The sequence below is a fragment of the Podarcis cretensis genome, assembly GCF_951804945.1.
Source record: "Podarcis cretensis genome assembly, chromosome: 2".
In the NCBI taxonomy this organism is placed as follows: domain Eukaryota; kingdom Metazoa; phylum Chordata; class Lepidosauria; order Squamata; family Lacertidae; genus Podarcis; species Podarcis cretensis.
Window position 1 is genome coordinate 111,910,212 of NC_137171.1, and position 24,476 is coordinate 111,934,687.

The 24,476-nt window shown below is 42.9% G+C and overlaps 2 protein-coding genes across 2 annotated transcripts in view; both read left to right on the forward strand.

The window, feature by feature from the left end:
- LOC307209015 (killer cell lectin-like receptor subfamily B member 1B allele A) overlaps positions 1–24,476 on the forward strand; it is a 250,274-nt gene that overhangs the window by 197,523 nt on the left and 28,275 nt on the right. The gene's annotated exons all lie outside the window — the stretch shown is intronic.
- LOC307209818 (vomeronasal type-2 receptor 26-like) lies at positions 18,303–19,943 on the forward strand (the record flags this gene model as incomplete). The annotated part of the gene is made up of 2 exons (XM_079965181.1): positions 18,303–18,734; positions 19,042–19,943. Exons 1-2 carry the CDS (start codon positions 18,611–18,613, stop codon positions 19,941–19,943), a joined length of 1,026 nt encoding a protein of 341 aa, XP_079821307.1. The 5' UTR covers positions 18,303–18,610.

Here is a 24,476-nt window from a genome sequence, read left to right on the forward strand (position 1 = left end):
GTATTTTATGTTTTATCCTTGGACTTTTGCCCCCCCCCAATAAATCTTGAAATCTCTTTCTGCCATTTTTTAAAGCATTCATCTTTCAGGATGACTGGTACTGATCGAAAAGCACTAGATTATCTTATCAGCTACTTGGCAGGGCCCCCTTCTCTGATAGGCTTTTTCTGTACAGATGTTCTAAGAAAAACATGATGATGGCCACCAACATGGGTGACTTTTGAAAGGGATTAGATAAATATGTCGAGGATAAGGTTTTCAATGGGTATTAGCCACACATACCATTTATGTATAATAAGAATTTATTATTTATACCCCACCCATCTGGCTGGGCCTCCCCAGCCACTCTGGGCGGCTTCCATAGAAAGCAAAAATACAGTAAAATATCACACGTTAAAAACTTCCCTGAGCAGGGCTGCCTTAAGATGTCTTCTGAATGTCAGGTAGTTGTTTATCGCTTTGACATCTGCTGGAAGGGCGTTCCACAGGGCGGGCGCCACTACCGAGAAGGCCCTCTGCCTGGTTCCCTGTCGCTTTGCTTCTCGCAATGAGGGAACCGCCAGAAGGCCCTCGGCGCTGGACCTCAGCGTCCGGGCAGAATGATGGGGGTGGAGACGCTCCTTCAGGTATACTGGACCGAGGCCGTTTAGGGCTTTAAAGGTCAGCACCAACACTGTATGGGACACGGGTGGCACTGTGGGTTAAACCACAGAGCCTAGGACTTGCCGATCAGTTCGACTTGCAGCGGTTCGAATCCCCGCGACAGGGTGGGCTCCCGTTGCTCAGTCCCAGCTCCTGCCAACTTAGCAGTTCGAAAGCACGTAAAAGTGCAAGTAGATAAATAGGTACCGCTCTGGCGGGAAGGTAAATGGCGTTTCTGTGTGCTGCTCTGGTTCGCCAGAAGCGGCTTAGCCATGCTGGCCACATGACCCGGAAGCTGTACGCCGGCTCCCTCGGCCAGTAAAGCGAGATGAGCACCGCAACCCCAGAGTCGGCTACAACTGGACCTAATGGTCAGGGGTCCCTTTACCTTTACCTTACCATTTATGTATAGCAGACAGCACATGCATTTTCCTTCTCTGTTTCTTCCAGGCATGGCATCAGCAGTGCCCATCTCCTCAGCTCACAGTTGGATCAACGCTACCATCAACCAGACTGTTCAGTTACCCTTCTCCCTTCAGCCCTCCAGTCCTTCCTGGGAATTCCTCCACATCACATGGACTTTTATTGCTGGCAACAGAAATGTCCTTATCCTTGCATACATTGTAGACAATTGCAGTGGAACAGCCCTCAAATGGTGGGGGAAAGAATGTAATACTAACAAACTGGTGGATGAGATGTATCAGCAGCGGGCAGACGTTCTCAAGAATGGCACGCTAGTGCTTCATCGCGTGGGGCTTCACGATGCAGGAATGTACCGCGCGACAATTAGATCCATGGATTTAATACTGCATGCGACAGTGAATCTCACCGTGACTGAAGGTAATGGACAGCAATGAGCATAAATAAATATTTAGGTTGCTTCATGCTTGGAATGATTGCCTGCTGTCCTGGTGTAATCTCCAGGGCTTCAATCCTATGCATTTTAACTCTAGTAAATTTAGTGAGGCATAAGGTATGACTGAGAATGCCATTTTCAGTTCTATTTGCAAAGAACTGAAACAAGTCTCCCTTCACAAAATCTATTTTGGTAGTTGTCCAGCAATTATAACGTGAGGTCCAGCATCTGGCACGGCCAGTTCCTAGATGCTGAGACACCCTGATCTAGGGCGTGGGGGAGTAATCTAACAGTTTTCTTCTTCTTCTTCTTCTTCTTCTTCTTCTTCTTCTTCTTCTTCTTCTTCTTCTTCCTCTTCCTCTTCCTCTTCCTCTTCCTCTTCCTCTTCCTCCTCCTCCTCCTCCTCCTCCTCCTCCTCCTCCTCCTCCTTTATTGAATTTATATACTGCCTTATACCGGGGGGGGGGTCCTAAGGGCGGTTCACAGAATAAAATCGGGATAGAAAACCACAAAATACCTAATAAAAATAAAACAACAACCCACTAGCCCCCACTTATTGTTCTTATGTCATTCTCTTTGCAAGAAAGCTACAAACCCCACAACACCCTCGCCACACATTTTCTTTTCCTTTCTCCTTTTTATTTAGTTTTTCAGATTTTAAAAATTTACAAGCAATTCTCAAACAACCAGCATAGAAAAAGAATCCCAAAGAATTGCCTGAACTTTCCTCCTCCCCTTTGTGGGTCCTTATATTAACTTTTTCCTCCTGCATCTTATGTATTAATCCAAATCTTTTAAATCTCCATTATACCCCAAATTCAACATTAAACTACAGTTGTTATTCCAATCCTACTAATAATTTTTATTGTTTACAATGGTTTCTAAGGCAAATTATATATTTCCCCCATTCTTTGTTAAAAATTTCATCTTCCTGATTTCTTATTCTTCCGGTCATTTTTGCCAATTCGGCATAGTCCATCAACTTAATCTGCCATTCTTCTCTGGTAGGGACTCTGTCTTCTTTTCATCTCTGAGTTTGTACAGTGGTACCTTGGGTTAAGTATTTAATTCATTCTGGAGGTCCGTTCTTAACCTGAAACTGTTATTAATCTGAAACACCACTTTAGCTAACGGGGCCTCCCGCTGCCGACACACCGCCGGAGCACGATTTCTGGTCTCATCCTGAAGCAAAGTTCTTAACCTGAAGCACTATTTCTGGGTTAGCGGAGTCTGTAACCTGAAGCATATGTAACCCGAGGTACCACTGTACTGGTCACCATATCACTTTCTCCTTAAAAACAAAACATAGGGCAGCTGGCTGCACTGTAAAACACAGGGCTGGCAAGACCTCATTCAACCACCACCTTAATTTCCCAGAATCTTATATTCATATGAAACTTAACATATAGGAAATGTTATTCGTCAAGTCGTAGAACTGTAGAGTCACAAGGGACCCCAAGGGGGGTGTCATCACAGGCCATCAGGCAGGAGAGGAACCAACCCCCATGGCAGGTTGCCAGGAATGGAAAAGTCCTAACCACCTGCTATTTATTCAATATATACAGAGAGAGGGTTGGGAACACAGCCTCTTGGAATAATGGTGTTGCCCCAAGTAAATCTCCCCTCCCCTTTTCATTCGTCATCTCTTCTATGGGTGGCGCTGAGCGCCCTTTGCTTCTGAGCCCTTTGCTCTCCCACTTTTAAGGCCCACTGGGTTCTGGGAGATGGTGGGTCTGGAATGCTTTTTAGTGATAACGTGTCAGCCAGTTGCTCCAGCTCTGCCTCCTCCTCCTCTCCCATTATTCCCCAGCTTTCCCCCTCATCTTCTCTGAGATGTGACCTCCCTCAAACCCCTGTTGTAATTCTGAACTGTCTTCTTCTTCTCTGGATGGGTCAGGCTGGGGAGGTGGTCTCCACTATTCCTCCTCTGCCCAGTTCCTGACATGGGCTTCTGCCCTGAACCCTGTAAATATTTAGCAGTACCTCTGGTCCAAAGCCAGAAAAATGGCAGATCATCCCAACTACAGCTGAGTAAAACAAGCCAACTTCATACACCATGTCTTGATGTTGGCTTGTTTTTAAGGAAGACGTGATATGTTTCTTGTTTTTCACCTTTTCTGATTCAATATCTCTTTTCTTTCACCTCCACATCTGCCGTAGGAGCAGAGTCATTAACCCAGGAAAAACTCAGATGCAAACGTAAAGGTATACTTGTGAATCCTCATTGATATCCTGACACTGTACAGTGAAACCTTGGTTCTCGATTGTCTCCATTGATGAACAATTTGGAACCTGAATGCTGAAAACCCCAAAGTAATTGCTTCCATTTTTAAACTCACCTCAGAAGTCAAACAGCTTCCAAGGGGCGTTTCTCAATTTTTTCAATGGATTTTGCTGGCCGCCTATTGATCCTCGGTTTCCGAACATTTTGGAAGTCGAATGGTCTTCCGGAAAGGAATACGTTCGAAAACCGAGGTTCCACTGTATAATCCTTCTGACTCACCTATAATGATACGATAATCTTTATTGTCATTGTCCCATACAGAACAACGAAATTGAAAAAAAAAAAAATCTACATCAGATATTCAAAAACCAACAAGCCTGCTACCCCAGCTTGCTCTAACTTTGGGATATTTGTTTTAAACAAATCACATTAACAGTATTTTTCTTTCTTTTATTCTGCTTTATCTTCTTTATGTAATTAGATAAAAATTAAAGGATGGCATTCAGCTCAGTCTTACTCAGAATAGGCCCCCTGAAGAAGGCTTAACTGAATAACACCCATATTTTTTTAAAAAAACAAAACAAAAACAAAAGCTGGTTGGAGTCACATTCCAGCCAAGCTAAAGCACCCAAGGTATCTTAAGGAAGACATGATATGTTTCTTGTTTTTCACCTTTTCTGATTCAATATCCCTTTTTCCCCCCACCTCCAAATTTTCTGTAGGAGCAGGATCATTAACCCAGAAAAAACTCAGCACTGAGAATATGGTTCGGATGATTTGGGGTGGCCTCCTCCTGTGCTTCCTTGGGCTCTTGGTAGTAGATGTAAGTGCTGCATTTCTTTAAAAAAAAATGCTTGGAAAAAAGAGCAAAGGGAAATGTTGGGTGTCTTCCTCAGAATAGGAAAAGTAAAGGGACCCCTGACCATTAGGTCCAGTCGTGGCCGACTCTGGGGTTGTGGTGCTCATCTCACTTTATTGGCCAAGGGAACCAGCATACAGCTTCCGGGTCATGTGGCCAGCATGACTAAGCCACTTCTGGCGAACCAGGGCAGCGCACGGAAATGTTGTTTACCTTCCCGCCAGAGCCGTACCTATTTATCTACTTGCACTTTGATGTGCTTTCGAACTGCTAGGTTGGCAGGAGCTGGGACCGAGCAACGGGAACTCACCCTGTTGCGGGGATTCGAACCGCTGACCTTCTGGTTGGCAAGTCCTAGGCTCTGTGGTTTAACCCAAAGCGCCACCCGTGTCCCTCTCCTCAGAATAGAAAAAGGCTTAAATGAATTACACCCATATTTTTTTTATAAAAGAAAACCCCAAAACAAAAGCTGGTTGGTGTCACATTCCAGCCAAGCTAAAGCACCCAAGGAGGGCACAGGGCAAGAGCCAGAGAGAGACGTGGCCTGTGGAAGTTCTAGAGGTCAAGAAAGAGAATTCTGGAGTGCCATGTTCTGCCCATACACCAGAGGTTCCTCACCTGTTCCAAGCCAAGTGGCAAGGGGGAACCTGATTTCTATGTTGTGCTAGCAAACTGTTGCTGCAAAATAATCATTATGGGAACAGGGATCTTTACTGAAGCCTCCACAGCTTGAGGGCCAAACTCCACTCTTTTTTTCCTAACATTTTTGCACAGTGGATGAAAGCATCACTCAGGGAAGGAAGACTGTGGGCCATCCTGGGAAATCCACTATTGACTGGAGCTGATACGTCATGAATGATCCATCTGCTCATTTCATGAATCAAGGAGAGCAACAGGACACCTATAAAAACTGGGAACTGTTGTCTACCCCCATTGCAGGGCTGCAGTTCTCAGCCACTCAAGTATCATGATCTGGAAGTAACCAAATATTTTGAATTGAAACAGGCATACGAATATAATTTCACCCGGCACCGTGAAGCCCTTAAGTTCAGGCAGCAGAGAGAGAACCAGTGTCTGGACTTCAGTTCTTAGACTCCAACTCCTAGCTGCCCCAGTCAGCATGGCCAATGGTCAGGTATGAAGGGAGTTGTATTACAGCACGATAGGCAATATTCATGTATGCTCAAGTCACAACGAAGAAGTGCAACTTCTAGGCACTCTAAAGGTCAGACTGTGCCCAGGAAGAATTGGCCATAGAACAGCCAGAGGGGTGGTAACCATGGACTTAATCTTAAGTGGTACCCAAGGCCTGGTGTGAGATGTAAGTGTTGTCGAACCAGTTAGGACTAGTGGTCTCAGGGCTTTCAAATTCAATATATATATGTAAATAGACAATTGCCGAGAAATCCCAACACAGCCACTTTAGACTTCAAAAGAGGTGTAATGTTATTCACTCACTAAGGAAGCCCTCTGACCTCTCCATAGGGGTTATTTTGATTCAAAGTATAGTTAGGCAAGGAATTTTCAATGGCTTGTCAGTTCCAGCTGTTGGAAAACTAGCCCCCTCGGGAGAGGTTGGCAGCTCTCCCCAGGCTCCCGGGGCTTGTTTACCGGTGATCTCCCTGGCTGGCATCCCCACAAGTCCAGGGTAGATCTTGATAGGCGATATCTCCCGGCGTGGAAGATGCACACCCCCTCCCTCCTTGCATACCAGCAAGAGAAAGGAGATAGTCAGAACGTCTATTTACATTTTGTTTATTTCTGACTACACAACTCTACAAAAAAACATGTCCGATCAGTTCAGTCTCCTCCTAGCAAGTAACTCAAACTTCCTTTACATACGCAACAGGAAGGTCTCCTATTACACACAGAACAAAGCTTTGTGAATTCTGTGAACTTCCGGGAACATTCTTTCCCACAGCTAGCCACATCATGTGATGTCAACACCGAGCTGCCAGTTTGCAGCTGCGTTGTATTCATATCCCAACACCAGCTTCCATGTGACCCCACCTTTGCTTCTTGGTGAAACCAAAGTTCAACTCTACAATTTTCTAGACCAAATAATGGGCGAGAGACTTTGTTGCCTTGCCTGCATAGAATTCTGAAGGAGAGAGCTTAATTCTCACCAGAGGCATAGTTCTCAAATCCTGCTTGCTCCAAGATCAGGTATACCCTTCCCTTCCCTTCTCTTCTCTTCCCTTCCCTTCCCTTCTTTCTTTTCAGTATAAGGCTATGAGAAATTGCATTGCTTATTTTCTAGGCTTTTTGGTAGTCAGGGATTCTTTAGAATTAAGGTGTGCCTGTAAATGCTTAATGATTTGCCGCCTGCATATTTTTAACCTTGCTGTCTGAAGCAGCACCTATATATGCTGTCTTTCTTCATGTATGTTTAATAAATCAATCTTTTTCTTTTACCTGGTGTGACAAGTTCTTTATTGGGTATAAGAGCTAAAGGTATACATACATTTTTAGCGGATGCACAGCCTGACTCCACATAAAAGTTTCCACCCTCCCAGAGCTGTGCATTGAGTTCATGCCTGTGGCGAACACATACTGTATCTGGAATAAGATGTACACTGCCTAACAGGTATGTAGTTAGGGTCAAATCTTTCCAAAATGTTTGGGAGCTGTATAAAAGTTCAGCTATAATGTATACTGTAGGGCCAGGAGTTAGCCTTATGTGGTTGATAAGCAAAGTGGGGGGGGGGAGTATTAGAGACACAAAGGCTTACTTCAGAAAATGAAAGTCTTGTCCAAATGAGGAGAACAAAAAGGAACACAAATTTTGCCTAAAATATGCAAGAGGACAATAAGAGATGCAAAGAAATAATTTGTGGAGCACATTGCTAAAAACCTGAAGACTAACAACAACGAAAGATTTAAATACATTAGTATCAGATGACTGCCTAGTGAGGTGGTTCTTTGAGAGTGTCAACAAGCATATAGACAGAGGTTCATATTGTGTTCTTGGACTTTTAAAAAGCTTTTGACAAAGTAACTCACCCAAGATTATTGAATAAACTTAGCAGTCATGGAGCAAGAGGCAAGGTCCTCTTGTGGATCAGTAACTAGTTAAATAACAAGAAACAGAGGGTAGGATTAAATGGACAGTTTTCTCATAGAATTGCAGAGTTTGAAGGGTCCCTGAGGGTCATCTAGGCCAATTCCCTGCAATGCGGGAATCTCAACTAAAGCATCCATGACAGATGGCCACCCAACCTCTGCTTAAAAACCTCCAAGGAAGGAGAGCCCATAACCTCCTGTGGGTCCCCAGATGTTGCTGAACTACAACTCCCATCACCCCTAGCTAGCAAGGCCAGAGCTCAGGGATGATGGGAGTTGTAGTCCAACCACATCTGGGGACCCACAGGTTGAGAACCGCTGGCCTAGGGAGACCAAGCATGCGGAAAGTGATCAGGGGGTAGCCAGCAGAGTGCTTGTGTGCTGTTTCTCCATCTGTTTCCGGGCCTCACTATTGGCTGTCAAAAAGTAGCAGGGGGAGAAAGAGAGAAAGAAAGCTAGAGAGAGGGCGAGAAGTGACTTGCCCTCCTTTGAAGTCTTGGAAGGAAACTGAAACAAGGGATTTGAATGCTCAGGCAGCTGGGTTGAAAGTCTGCGCTACAGCCCAGTCCTAGCCTCTCATTGGTTTAAAGTCAAGGGTCACCAACAAAGGGTCTAGAGAATCACACGTCGCCCTCCAAGTTCATTGTCCTCTCAGTTGCCCCATAGGAAAGCATGATGCAAACTTTTGCAAACATGTTTTTTCCTGCCATACACCTGCGCAAGCAGCCGCAAAGAGAGCGTGAAACTTTGAGGAGGTGATTATATCTCCCCTGCAATCATCAAAAACATTGTGATTGATTTGTGTTCTCATAGGGTTTTCCAGAGGTCACTTTTGAGATCAGTAATAATAATAATAATCAGAATCCAGAATCATTGATCATTCTTTTTGCCAAATACGGAAACAAAGCAACATAAATATATATACTGAGCTATTAAGAATGAGGGCTGGGATTTAGACCATCAGAGGTGGTAGGCTAGTCTGAAATTTGTTTCTCTGTTAGCACTGAAGCCAGCCCCGAGCTCCTCCTCTGAGAAGTCAGTTACAGGATGAAGATTTTGTGTATCCTTCCTAGCAAATGCTTCTGTCCTTGCTCTGAATATAATAAAATCAGTTGAAGGAAGTTCTCACTTGTTTGTGCCTAAAATGATCCTTCTGTTAGTCTTGCTTCATTTGCCAGTTGAGGTAGCAATGATGGAAGATCTAGATCTGTCAGATCTACGGACATCTTCAAATAATTATTACAGTCCAGGGGATTACATCATCGCTGGAGTTATACCTGTGAGGACCGCTCTGTATCCAAAACACGCTTTCAGGTCTGACCCTGTCGGTGACTTCCTCCCGTAAGTGCTATTTGCTCATAGCTTTTGATTTTTCTCAGCCAATTCTTAACTTTCCTGTATACTGTCTATATACAGAGTGAGCAGCAGATTTTTAAGCTCCATAGTTTAGCAGAATGGTTTGAAATGTGACCGGGACAGTAGGAGGCTCACCTGCAGATATGAAGGAAATTTGCCCCAAAGTTGTAGGGTCTCTACCCTAGCACTGCTTTACTCCATCAACCTGAGTGGTCTCTTATCACATCTTCTGCATATATCCATTTTAATACACTGTTTAAACTGGTCAACATCCCATTTGTTTTCCATCCAGAGTATTGCAGATGAACTACCAGCATGTTTTGGCCATTTTGCTTGCCATTAATGAGATCAATGAAAATCCCAAGCTCCTACTTAATATCACATTAGGCTACAATGTCTTTGAGAACTGTTTCAGTGTCAGGATAACCTATGAAGCCACAATGGACCTCCTCTCAACTGGACATTGGATGGTCCCTAATTTCAGGTGTGGACAACATGGAAAGAACCTGGCTGTTATTCAAGGAGGGGACTTCGAAACTTTTCTTCAGATGTCAACCATGCTAGACCTCTTCAAGATCCCCCAGGTATGGAGAATGGGGGGACCTGTCAGAGCAAATCTCAGATGCAACTTTTTAAACTTGAAAGCTTTCTCATAAAATGTGAGGGTGGTATAAAAGCAATATAATATTAAAAAGCAGAACAAAACAATAATGCAAATCACTACTCAATTTTAAAAAAGTTGTGATAAGCACATGTACTCTCACACTTCACATTCTGTGTGATACAGAAAAAGAATATAAATTGTTAAAAATAGAGTAAAAGTAGATAAGTTTGAAAACGTTTATACACAGTGCAGCTGATGCCAACTTGTTGCACCACACAGATGGATGGTTTTTTGCACGCACACACACACACACACACACACACACACAAAATTGCCAATGGAGCCAAACATACAGTGAATGAAAATAAATGCCGATGATCCTAAACCCACTTACCTGGCAGTAAGTCCAAAAAAATTCAGTGGGACTTAGATCTGAGTTTGAGTGGAAGCTATTTTAGGATGGCAATCTCTCTTGTGGGATGGATTGAGTAGGTAGAGGATATATTAATTACAAGTTATCTCTCCTGGCAGCAGTGGGGTTGAAGAGAGTTTTGAAATTCCATCCTTGGCAGCAAAATTAAAAGCATGAGAACTAGGCTATACAACCTTGTTTTGAGCAAGTCCAGCTAACCAACTATGTATTGGTTCCCCCCTTCTCTCCCTGATTAACCACAACACAGAACCACAACACAGACTGTAAAGTAAATGAAAGATAGTGTTTACTTATTTAATTTCTTGCACTCATTTTCAACAAACAGCAGGAGCAAAAATAATGCCAGTAAAAATACTTCCTGGTTACAAAATACAGTGGTACCTCGGGTTAAGAACTTAATTCGTTCTGGAGGTCCGTTCTTAACCTGAAACTGTTCTTAAACTGAAGCACCACTTTAGCTAATGGGGCCTCCCGCTGCCGCCGCACAATTTCTGTTCTCATCCTGAAGCAAAGTTCTTAACCTGAGGTACTATTTCTGGGTTAGCGGAGTCTGTAACCTGAAGCGTCTGTAACCTGAGGTCCCACTGTACATAGTTGAATTCTAAAATGGAGTCTAAGCTGAGGAAAAGCATAAACATCCATCCATCTCCATTGAAGACATGGTATAAAAGGAAAAAGAGCAAGTGAGCAACAGGAAGGAGAAGGGCTTCAATCTTTCTTTTCTTTCACCTTGAAACCACACAGAGCTCTCTCTCTACCAGTTGCATTCCTATGGTCTGAGTCAGCCTACCTAGAAATTTACAGCTCTTGTTAGCCCCTAGGCTTACTAATTAACAAGAATATACATTCTTAGATTTTGGGCTGCAAATCTCCCACAATCTCTGGACATTCTTTCCAACGCTAAACATTGTTTCCTTTCCTTTCCAGATCACTTATGGTTTTGTCAACCATATTCTGAGTGACAAAGCTCACTTCCCCTCTTCCTACTGGATGAGCCCAAAGGAAGCTCCACAGTACAGGGGGATAGCTATGCTGCTGCTGCATTTTAGGTGGACGTGGGTTGGTCTGCTTGCTCCAGACAATGAAGGTGGAAATCTATTTGTGAGAACGATGAAGGCGATGCTCTTTAGGGATGGCATATGCGTAGCCTTCACCTTTGGGATCCCACGAATATTTTCTGACCTTCGTGTTTCAAAGAAGACACTTTTAAGAAGCCTAGCACTTCTTTCACAGAGAAAGGCCAACGTGATTATTTATTATGGAGATTCTGACACAATGTTTCTGTTGCCACATGCGCTGTACAGAGTTGAACTAGAAATCAATGCCCCAGTAGGGAAAGTTTGGATCTCCACAGCTCTGTGGGGCTTCACCTTAAGCACATCTTTTGAGTACTGGGACGTCATATTCTTCCATGGTGCATTGTTCTTCAGCATCCAAACAAAGAAGGGTTCAAAATCCCAGGGCATTTTCCTGACTCAAGATGAAGATTCCTTCGATCGGATTTGGTCAGAAATATTTGATTGCTCTCATTCCAAACACAGATGGTCAAGAGAAACCTGGAAAAGGTGCATGGGGAAGGGGAAAATGGAAGCAGTTTGGCTTGGGAAAGGCATGTCTGCGGAGATCTATGTTGTTTATAGTGCTGTCTATGTCATGGCACATGCCTTCCATGCTCTGATGACATCTGCATCTAGCCGTGTGATGACTACAGAACAAGGCAGATTGGACCTTCTGAACATGGAGCCATGGCGGGTGAGAGAGGGAGGGAGGCAAAGAAAACTAGCCACCTATAGAGGTGGTTCCTCACTGTGCCTGTGTATATTATCTGTTGTATCCTCGCTTATTATTTCCAAATCAGTCACTGCTTGGTAGGGTGGGGAATGTCACTCTGCTACATCTTGTCATTGGATGTGATCCTTTGGTTCACTCCTGCTAGGCAGTTCGAATCCCCGTGACAGGGTGAGCTCCCGTTGCTCGGTCTCTGCTCCTGCCAACCTAGCAGTTTGAACGCATGTCAAAGTGCAAGTAGATAAATAGGTACTGCTCCAGCGGGAAGGTAAACGGCGTTTCCGTGTGCTGCTCTGGTTCACCAGAAGCGGCTTAGTCATGCTGGCCACATGACCCGGAAGCTGTCTGCGGACAAACGCCGGCTCCCTCGGCCAATAAAGCAAGATGAGCGCCGCAACCTGAGTCGGTCACGACTGGACCTAATGGTCAGGAGTCCCTTTACCTTATCCCTTGTGAATATACAGGAGGGTTAGCTGAGCAGGACTTATAACCAGGGTTTAGTGTTCCACCAGTTATTTATAATTTCCATTTCAGGAGAGAGAGAGAGAGAGAGAGAGAGAGAGAGAGAGAGAGAGAGAGAGAGAGATTACAGCTCCATGTCCTTCCATGGAGGACTCCATGCAAGTTTTGTTTAAAGCAGTGGTGGCCAAAGCTGGCCCTCCAGCTGTTTTGGGACTACAGTTCCCATCATCCCTGACCACTGGTCCTGTTAGCTAGGGGTGCTGGGAGTTGTAGGGGTTGCCATCTAGGGTGTGAGTTTCCTGGTTTTCAAGGCGAGGCATGTGTTGGGAGGAACTCATGCCATTGCTGAGAGGAAAAGTTGCCGCGTTTGGCCCCCCTGACATCCTTATCCTTCAACTGGGGGAGAATGACCTCATCAGCAGAAGGAGTGTGGACTTGTTATGGAACATAAAAAGAGATTTGGACGAGCTTGCTGCTTTGTGTCCCGGAACAACCACCACTGGTTTAAAGTGAAGGTTCTTACTACCACAAAAAATAAAATAAAATTGAGAACCACTGGATTAGTTTTTGCAACCCTGTTGTGCATGTGCGGTGGGGGAGGAGGCAAAGGACCTCCTGCTTCCCTTTCTTCCCTCCCCAGCATATGTTCAATTAGAGTTTAAAACACTTGAGGCTGGCTTTCAAATAAGTTTGGAGACTGGCTCAGGGTTGGATAGGGGCTGATCTGAAGTACCAGATTGGGCGCCATCTTGGATTGGGAGGGGAAGGTGCTGGTGTGCCCAGTTCTATTAAATAGTTTACAGTCACTTTAAACATTCTACTGCTATGGTGGAACATGTTGTTTTTAAACTAATATTACTTCAAGAGAAATGGCTATAGGTTTGACCGATTTCCCCCCTCTAGTGGAGGTTCCCTACCCCGGCTGGCTCCTCTCAGCTTCTGCCTTCATTGATTTTTAGCTTTATCTTCAGACACTTCACTGATGCAATGACAACTCAACCAACATACTGCCTGACTGCCCCCTAAATAGCACTGTGCCTATAATTTGTATTCTCATTGGAATATAACTAAGGGCCCATTACTTTGAATATACGGGACGCGGGTGGCGCTGTGGGTTAAACCACAGAGCCTAGGACTTGCTGATTAGAAGGTTGGCGGCTCAAATCCCCGTGACGGGGTGGGCTCGCGTTGCTCAGTTCCTGCTCCTGCCAACCTAGCAGTTCAAAAGCACGTCAAGGTGCAAGTAGATAAATAGGTACCGCTCCGGCGGGAAGGTAAATGGTGTTTCCGTGCGCTGCTCTGGTTCGCCAGAAGCGGCTTAGCCATGCTGGCCACATGACCCGGAAGCTGTACGCCGGCTCCCTCGGCCAATAAAGCGAGATGAGCGCCGCAACCCCAGAGTTGGTCATGACTGGACCTAATGGCCAGGGGTCCCTTTACCAACTTTGAATATAATGCCCACTCAAGGATCTATCACAATTTAACCCTTTTCAATTATCCTAACCTATATAAAAGCTAGATTCTGTGGTTCATCAAGACACATATGGCAAATCTTTCACAGTCTTGCTGCTTCATAGCAGACTTCCAGCTGAACCCACCATATACATGAATCACTGCCCCAGGATTTCATTATGTAGCTGCCCAGACCTCTGTCAGAGATTAGAAACCTGTTCCCACGTTCAAGAATTGCATTGGTTGCTGCCAAAGGACTAGAAATACTGAAGGTTTTGGAGGAAGACGTGAAATGCGTAATTGTTTGTCCATGTTGCAAATATTGTCTTTTTAGCTTCACCCCTTTGTGAGAAGCATCCGCTTCAATAGTACTGCCATGGGCGAGGTGTATTTTGATGGAGATAGGGAGCTAGCGGCTGACTATGATGTTGTGAATTTTGTCACATTTCCTAACCAAACTGCCGCACGAGTGAAGGTTGGAAAGCTGCAGACTCAAACCTCCTCGGGTGTCGAACTGACTATTCATGAGAAGGACACCGTATGGCCAAGCTGGTTTAACCAGGTAGGGAGTGGATTCTTATCTTACAAGTTGGGGAAGTGTAGCTAGCAATTGGTGAACCTGTCAGTTTTGGTTCTCCAAGATTATTCGAATCTTAAATTCAGTTCTCCACATTCTGGCATAATTACAATATTATTATTTTTTTAATCCTCATGAAAATCTATCAGCATTTTGGTCCAAATTTATCCCAATATACACATGTCTTCATGCAATTTTGCCAAATGTTCACATTTTTTTTGCAATGCAATTTCCTCTAAATACCATATTTACTTGAATGTAATGCACACCTTTTTTGGACAAATTACATTGTGAAAATTGGGTTGCACATTAGATTTGATGGTGCATTTATATGCGCCAGCAAATTACCTTTTTTGGTTTCAAGGTTTTGAAAATGGAGGTGTGCATTAGATTTGATGGCGTATTAAGGTAAAGGGACCCCTGACCATTAGGTCCAGTCGTGACCAACACTGGGGTTGGGGCACTCATCTCGCTTTATTGGCCAAGGGAGCTGGCGTACAGCTTCCGGGTCATATGGCCAGCATGACTAAGCCGCTTCTGGCAAACCAGAGCAGTGCACGGAAACACCATTTACCTTCCCGCCGGAGCGGTACCTATTTATCTACTTACACTTTGATGTGCTTTCAAACTGCTAGGTTGGCAGGAGCAGGGACCAAGCAACGGGAGCTCACCCCATTGTGGGGATTCGAACCACCGACCTTCTTATCGACAAGTACTAGGCTCTGTGGTTTAACCACCCACAGTATATCTCACTAACATAGAATAAGAATAATAATTTTATTATTATACCCTGCCCATCTGGCTGAGTTTCCCCAGCCACTCTTGCTACTAACATATTCATTGTCATACATTCTTAATATTTTCATATATGTATGTGTGTGTATGCATGTCCGTACACCCACCCACCCAACCACATTCCTTGGCTGGAGAACTGCATTGCAGATTTTGGAGAAGTGCAGATTTCAGGCTCAGGGTGGCTAACAACAATAAAAGTAACACAGCAATGCTAACTGTGAGCCTGAAGATCTATCAATGAACAAACTACAGAAGCTGGTCTCCGTCAAAAATAGCTACAAGGTCACTGGGATATATATCACAATGATCATGTATAACAGGCATGGCCAAACTTGGCCCTCCAGATGTTTTGGGACTACAGTTCCCATCATCCCTGACCACTGGAACCTGTTAGCTAGGGATGATGGGAGTTGTAGTTCCAAAACAGCTGGAGGGCCAAGTTTGGCCATGCCTGATGTATAAGAGAAAACAAAGCAATCTTATGCCATCCTATTTTATTTAGTCTTCCAAGGAGGGAGGGGTGGGGAAGATGTGGCCTCCAGATGTTGCTGGAGTCCAGCTCCCATCAACCGCTGTGAACATGGCCAAGAGCTAAGTTTCCATGAATTTCTGGAGGGCCAGAGGTTTCCCACCCCCACTTCAAGGTGATAAAGGATTCCTTGTTTGAGTGTAATAGAAAAACTATTAACACAGAATGTTGTTTTTATTTCAAACATTGCAGATATTGGACAAGATGGACTGTTTCAAGAAGTGGCAGAAAGATATATCTAAATTTGTCTGGCAGGGCAAAAAGCCCAGAATAAAATTTAAGATTTTAACTGATGTAAAAGAAAGAGGGGGGTTTGCCCTGCCGGACTTAAGACTTTATTATGAATCGGCAGCTTTTTGCTGGTTGAAACAATGGCTGCTTCTTGAGAACACAGACATTTTGGATCTGGAAGGGTTCGATAATAGATTTGGTTGGCATGCATATATATGGTATGACAAGGTAAAAGTACATAAGGGTTTTAAAAACCATATTGTTAGAAAAGCATTATATAATGCTTGGATGCGGTATAAAGATTTGTTAGAAAGTAAAACTCCCAGGTGGTTGTCACCAATGGAAGCCAAAGAGGTGAAAAAACTTAATATGGAGTCTAATTGGCCAAAATACTGTGAAATTCTAGAACAAGACGGTGAAAAAGTTAAATTACAGAGTTATGAGAAACTAAAGCCTAAAGTACGAGATTGGTTACATTATCATCAGATAAATGAAGCATTTAAACAGGACAGGAAAATAGGCTTCCAGAAGGAGAGGTCTAAACTAGAAAGAGAATTGTTAGAACCCAATACTAAGAATTTGTCAAGAATGTATAATTTGCTGCTAAAATGGAATACACAGGATTAAATGATTAAATGGGCACAAGACATTGGTCATGACATTATGTTTGCAGACTGGGAGCAGTTATGGACCACCGGTGTTAAATTTACGGCATGTAATGCCTTAAAAGAAAATTTAATGAAAATGATTTATATGACCCCAGTCAAGCTTGCAAAAAATTTATCATTTGCCCAATAATAATTGCTGGAAGTGTAATGAGACTGAAGGTACTTTCTATCACCTTTGGTGGACCTGCCCGAGGATTAAGGCCTTTTGGGAAATGATCTATAATGAAATTAAGAAAGTCCTAAAGCGGACTTTTCCTAAGAAACCTGAGACTTTTCTTCTGGGCATGGTCGGCCAATTGGTGTCAAGGAAGGATAGGACGTTTTTTATGTACGCTACTACAGCAGCAAGAATTCGCCTCGCAAAGTATTGGAAGACACAAGAACTACCTACTCTGGAAGAATGGCAGACGAAGGTGATTGAATATATGGGACTGGCAGAGATGACCGGCAGAATTCGTGACCAAGGGAAAGAGACAGTGGAAGAAGATTGGAAGAAATTCAAGATATATCTTAAAAATTATTGTAAAATTGAGGAGTATTAGATGTCAGGGAATAAGAAATAGAGAATTGCAGCTGTAACTAATAAGTCAAAGAAAAAGGAAAGTAATGAAAGTGAATTAAATAATTAATTATTGGAGAATTGCTAAAAAAAATGTTAAAAATAAGGATGCAGCAAAAGGGAGGTATGGGGAAGTCGGAGAAACAAGGGGTATGAAAACAGGATTATGAAATTATACATGTTTATATGTTTTTGTTTGTGCATGTGAGTGTGTTGTTTGTTTTTATTTGTGTTGGAAAACTATTAAAAATCATTATAAAAAAAAGAAAGAAAGTTATGTATCCAGAACGGTACGTAACTCAAGGGTCCACTGTATGTAACTGCATCCAATTATGTATATGAATATTTTGAAAACGTTTAGGTCAGCTTCTTTTTAACTTCTGGCTTCACCGGTATTTGTTAACAGCTTTTAGACTTTATGTAAATTGATTGGAGGTTTTGATGATTAAGCAGTATACAAATCCAGATAAATTAATAAAAATAAAAACCAAAAAAAAAAAAGAAAAAGAAAAACTATTAACACAGTTAATATTGCGGCAGCCAGACTGGTGACTGGGGGCGGCCGCCGAGACCACATAACACCTACATTGGCTCCCAGTACGTTTCCGAGCACAATTCAAAGTGCTGGTGTTGACCCTTAAAGCCCTAAACGGCCTCGGCCCAGTATACCTGAAGGAGTGTCTCCACCCCCATCGTTCTGCCCGGACGCTGAGGTCCAGCGCCGAGGGCCTTCTGGCGGTTCCCTCATTGCGAGAAGCAAAGCTACAGGGAACCAGGCAGAGGGCCTTCTCGGTAGTGGTGCCTGCCCTCCCATCAGATGTCAAAGCGATAAAAAACTACCCAGCCAGATGGGCTTGCGGGGTACAAATAATAAATTATTATTATTATTATTATTATTATTATTATTATTATTATTATTATTATTTTCTAGGAGAAGTGCTTTGAACATGAGACAAGGAGAGATATCATTTCTTCTGCAAGGCATAGACCCAACAGAACAGAACGGTTTAGTAATTATTTTTTATTATTTGATTCTTTATTGAATTTATTTACAGCCCTATACCCAGAGGTCCCAGGGTGGTTAACATAAAAGGATCACAGTATATAAAATATAAATAAAAGCAATAACCCAATAATACCCTCCCACACACAAAGAGCCACATTTTAAAAGGGCATAGGATGTCAATCAAAAGCCTGGTTAAAAAGGAATGTTTTTGCCTGGTGCCTAAAGGTGTATAAAGAAGGCGCCAGGTGGACATCCCTGGGGAGAGCACTCCACAGATGGGGAGCCACTGCAGAGAAGGCCCCGTTCTTGTGTTGCCACCCTCTGGACCTCTCGGGGAAGAGGTGCTCAAAGAAGGGCCTCAGAAGATGATCTCAGGATCCGGGCAGGTTCATATGGAAAGAGGAAGTCCTTGAGGTATTGCAGTCCTGAGCCATAATTTCATTCTCTGTTTCTATATACAAAGCAGTAATTCATCAAACACTCTTTCATTCCTTGATGTCCAGACAATGCCCCGTTCTACCTGCACAGAAAGCTGCCAACCTGGAGCTCGCAAGGTGGTGCCAGAAGGAAAGAAGATATGCTGCTATTATTGTGCCCTGTGCCTCGAAGGGACCATTTCTACTCAGACAGGTAAATGGTTTTGAAGGAACAGCAAGTCCCGGGGGACGGGGGCTCTTAAAAGCAGCTTGAGGATGAAAGCATCCATGTTCATCCTGAAAAGACATTTTAGCAAAGGAATACAGTGATCTTTGCAAAATTGAAACACATTTCAAGATGCTGATTTTGCATGGTCCTCCAACACAACGGAATTCCAGAGATTCCGCCAAAATCGATACAATCCAGAAAACGTGAGATTGATGTGTTTTTGGATTCTCCATTTATAAAAAGGAAAAACATTGAGATTCGATGTACTGAAATAAGTTTTTCTTTCTTTCAGATGCAGGTTATTGCCTTGAGTGTCCAAAATTTCAATACGCGAACAATGACAGGGATCAATGTATCCCCAAGACTATAGTCTTTCTCTCCTATGAAGAACCACTGGGGGTCACCTTGGTTTTCTTTGCCCTATTCTTGTGCCTAATCACAAGCACTATTTTGGGAATCTTCATTAAGTACCAGAGCACTCCACTTGTTAAAGCCAACAATCGAAACCTCACCTATACCCTCCTTGTTTCTCTCCTGCTTTCCTTTTTGTCCTCCTTTCTTTTCATTGGCCAGCCTCAAAAGGTCACCTGCCTGCTCCGCCAAACCATCTCCAGCATCATCTTCTCAGTCGCCGTCTCTTCTGTGCTGGCAAAAACTATAACTGTGGTTTTGGCATTCATGGCCACAAAACCAGGGAACAGCATTAACAGGTGGGTGGGAAAGAGTCTGGCAAATGGTATTGTCCTTTTTGGTTCTGTCTTTCAGTTTGGCATCTGTATTGCCTGGATCGGAATCTCTCCCCCCTTCCTAGAACTGGACATGGATTCCCAAGTCACACAGACAATTCTGCAGTGCAATGAAGGGTCTGTCACCATGTTTTATTCTGCCCTTGGCTACATGGGCCTTCTGGCTGCCATCTCTTTTATGGTTGCTTTCCTCGCCAGGAAGCTCCCTGGGGGTTTCAACGAAGCCAAGTTTATCACCTTCAGCATGTTGGTGTTTTGCAGTGTTTGGGTCTCCTTTGTGCCAACTTACTTGAGCACCAAGGGGAAATACATGGTGGCTGTGCAAATCTTCTCCATCTTGGCTTCCAGTGGTGGGGTCCTGGGTTGCATCTTCCTTCCCAAATGCTACATCCTTGTACTGAGGCCTGATCTGAATACAAAGGAGCACCTAATGGTGAAAAGAAAATAATAAGGTTGTGTCAAATGTATAGGTCACTTACTACATAATCATGGCTCAGTCATTCATATATATATATATAGCATGCTGCTATTCTTAAAAAGTATGAGATCAATTTTTTGGTCTTAATAGCAAGGGGCTTAACTGATGCTAGTTTATTCCACAGTGTTTTAGGCAAACTCAGTTTAATTGCTAAATGCACAAGACCAGACATTGCAGTTAGCTTGAACCTGTTAAGCAGACATGTTACCAAGCCCACTGTTAAGGAATGGAAAGCGCTAAATTGCATTGCTCACTACCTGAAAGGTACACTGCATAACTAATGCAATTTACTAATCAGAAGTCTGGAGAGCTTGAAATATATGCTCATAATAATAATTTATAATAATAATAATTTATTATTTATACCCCGTCCAAGTTTTGGAAGTGACCCCAGAGATGGTAAAAGCACTTCTGGTGTATGTTATATGTATAACAACTGTTTGTTTGACTGGTCATGCAAGAAGCAAACTACTGTGAGCTTAAGTTCCTGTGTAGCTGAACTTAATCCTGTGACATATTCACTCAAGGATGTTGAATGGTTATTGCAATTGTGTAAGGACATGAGAGCGATTGTGTTGTGTCCTATACAGGTTTATCAGGACAGCAAATCATGCTTGGCTTTGCTTAATTCTGAAGGGTGTAAGCATAGAACCAAATAATTGAAGATCAAGTTATGTTATGCAAGGGATTGTATCCTGAGAGGACTCATAAATGTGTCCTATATGCCAGGAAAAGAAATTCCTGCTGATTTGTTGTCAAAAGTTGTTAATAAAGAACAACTGAATGTGGGTCGGAGCGAAACAATATAAACTTAAAGCTTTTGCAGATGACCTAGTTTTGACCCTGCAGGAGCCAGAATCTAGTACAAAAAGAGTATTACAACTGATCCAAGATTTTGGTCGGGTGGCAGGATTTAAACTAAATAAACAGAAAACTAAGGTGTTGGGGAAAAATCTGACAGATGTAGAGTCGGAACAGTTTCAGAGAGAAACGGAACTAATTGTGGTTAAAAAAGTAAAGTACCTAGGGGTAAACATAACAGCAAAAAATCTGAGTCTATTTAAGGATAATTACGAAAAATGTTGGTCTGAAATTAAGAGAGATTTGGATAGTTGGACAAAATTGAAGCTTTCTCTGTTAGGCCGAATTGCTGCTGTTAAGATGAATGTATTGCCAAAGATGTTGTTTTTGTTTCAAACATTGCAGATTGTGGACAAGACAGAGTGTTTCCGGAAGTGGCAGAGAGATATATCTAGATTTGTCTGGCAGGGCAAAAAGCCCAGAATTAAGTTTAAGATACTAACTGATGCGAAAGAAAGAGGGGGCTTTGCCCTGCCGGACTTAAAGTTGTATTATGAAGCCGCAGCCTTTTGCTGGCTAAAAGACTGGCTACTTCTCGAAGACACTGACGTATTGGATTTGGAAGGGTTTAATAATGCTTTTGGTTGGCATGCATATCTATGGTACGATAAGGTTAAGATCAATAAGGTCTTTAAGAACCATATTGTCAGGAAAGCAGTTTTTAATGTCTGGACAAAATACAAAGACTTACTGGAAAACAAAACTCCGAGGTGGCTTTCACCTCTGGAAGCTAAGGCCCGAAAAAGACCCAATATGGAGGCCAAATGGCCAAAATATTGGGAAATATTAGAAAAAGATGGAGACAATTGGAAATTGCAGAGTTTGGAGAAAATGAAGGATAAAGTGCGAGACTGGTTACACTACGCTCAGATTAAAGAAGTTTTTAAAAATGACAAAAAGCTAGGGTTCCAGGTGGAGAAATCGAAGTTGGAAACAGAACTGATAGAGCCTAAGACTAAGGTATTATCAAGAATGTATAACTTGCTGCTGAAATGGAATACACAAGACAAAATGGTTAAATCGGTTATGATAAAGTGGGCTCAGGATATTGGGCATAATATCATGTTTGAGGACTGGGAAAGGTTGTGGACCACTGGGCTGAACTTCACTGCATGTAATGCTCTGAAGGAAAATGTAATGAAAATGATATATAGATGGTACATGACCCCAGTTAAACTTGCCAAAATATACCATTTGTCTGATAATAAATGTTGGAAATGTAAAGAACATGAAGGAACATTCTTTCACCTCTGGTGGACTTGCCCTAGAGTGAAGGCCTTTTGGGAAATGATATATAATGAGCTGAAAAAGGTATTTAAGTATACCTTCACTAAGAAACCAGAGGCCTTTCTTCTGGGCATTGTCGGCCAGAAGGTGTTAAAGAAGGACCGAACATTTTTTATGTATGCAACAACGGCAGCAAGGATACTCATCGCCAAGAGCTGGAAAACTCAAGATCTACCCACACTGGAAGACTGGCAGATGCAACTGATGGACTATATGCAACTGGCCGAGATGACTGGCAGAATCCGAGACCTGGGAGAAGAGAGGGTTGAAGAAGACTGGAAGAAATTCAAGATTTATCTACAAAAGTATTGTAATTTGGTTGAAGGCTAAGAAGGATGCTAGATCATAAATAATTGCCTACCATTGAATTAGATTTGAAATTGACGATAAGTGAGATTGAGGGAAATATAAAATTTGTGGAGAATAGATCAAACTAATTGAACAAAATCTAAGAATATAAACAAGATGATAAATTGCTGGGAAAAATATATAACGATGTAAGTGGGAGTGGGAGACGTGAGGGAGTCCAAAGAAGTTCTGGAAAATGTGTTATGATTCATGTTATATTGTTTATTATTTTTGCATTTTGTATTTTAAAAAAAATCTTAATAAATATTTATAAAAAAAAAAAAAAAGAACAACTGAATGTGTTTGTAAATAAGCTGGAAATGTGCTAAGTCTGCAGCAAGGATGCCATGAAAAGGAGGAGGATGTTAGTATTTCATTCACCCATTGCTGGATCATGTGATCCTCTGTTTACATTCCTTACTGTTGTATGTGTGGGAACGGAAGTCTGTCTAATATACTTCCGCTCCTTTTTCTTCTTCTCTCCGAAGAGAGGATGTGTGTGAGAGATGCGGTTCACACTAGCCATGTTATTTTGTTTTAAGTTGCTGTAATGAATAAAGAACTTCGCGATTCTACATTCCTAAACAGTCTGGCTTTCTGCTGAACTCTGCTAACATGTGCATAAAGCTCCATTGGATGTATGTTGCAGATGTACAGGACGGCTGCTATGGGACTGTACAGAAATGTTCAGGAGAATTGAAACAAGAAGAGCAGAGGCAGCTTCCATGTAGGCACAACCCCCGGCTGTGTGCGGGCAGCCCATCGGGAGACAATACTGTTGGGATATTCCGTTCCACCTTAAGAACAGGAATGACTGTTGTATGTTTTACTGTATTTTTGGTTTTTATGGAAGCCGCCCAGAGTGGCTGGGAAGGCCCAGCCAGATGGGCGGGATATAAATAATAAATTATTATTATTATTATTATTATTATTATTACACTCCAGCACAGCTTGCTGGGAACTTCCGTTTGTGTATAGCTTTTGCTTCCTGCTTGTTTTGGACAAGAAGGAGAGAAGACATGTTTTCCTTTTGTCCTGATGTATGCTGAATAAACTGCTTGTAAATATCCTCAACACAGCCGCCCCTGCCACTTCTGTTGCACAGTGTTACTTACTCTGCTGAGTGTGCGTGCTCAGCTTCTGAAGCTAGGGTCACATTTATGCTGATCCAAGAACTGGAGAACGTCTGGCACAGTGGCTGGTGGGCTGGGCCAGTTGGGGGCCTGCCAATTGCCCCCGATTCCCTGGGCTGCATCCCAACAAATACATAGTGTATTGTCAATACTTGATGTGGACATCTGCCAACCCCCCCCCCCCCCATGTTGCTGCAACCTCTGCAAAGAGGACAGACCTGAGAATTACTGCTTAGATGCAAGGCTAGTGTGCATGGGTATTCAGAGCCATGGAAACTACTGTTAAGTGTCAGCCTGGACTATAAAGGGTTAACTATCTGCCACATGGCTAGGGAGTGCCCTTGACTTTAGACTACAATGCCCACCAGCCAAGACAGCCTGGCCAATAGTCAGAGATGTAGTTCAGCAAGAACTGGAGAATAATGAGCTGCCCACATCTCCACTTAACTTTAGTTCAATTTCATCATCCCTTCAATTGTCCCAAGGGAAAGCATGGCATAAAGTTGCGCAAACAGGTTTTCTCCTTCCCAGCGCCTGTGAATGTGCCGCAGAGAGTATGCAAAGAGAAGGCCATATGTCCCCTGCAATTATCGAAATCACTGTCATTGATGTGTGTTCCTGTGACCAAGGTCCCATAAGTTATTTTTACCCAGAGGTCACTTTGGGATGAATAATAATAATAACCCTGAATCATTGATCATTTATTCCCCAAATCTGGAAAGAGAGCAACATAAATATATAAATACACTCAAGTAATGAGGATGAGGGCTGAGATTTAGCCTGTCGGTCTGATGTTTGTATCTTCTTTTCCACGGAAGCCAGGCTTGGGCTCTTCCTCTGAGAAACTAGACACAGGATGAGGCTTGCAAGACTG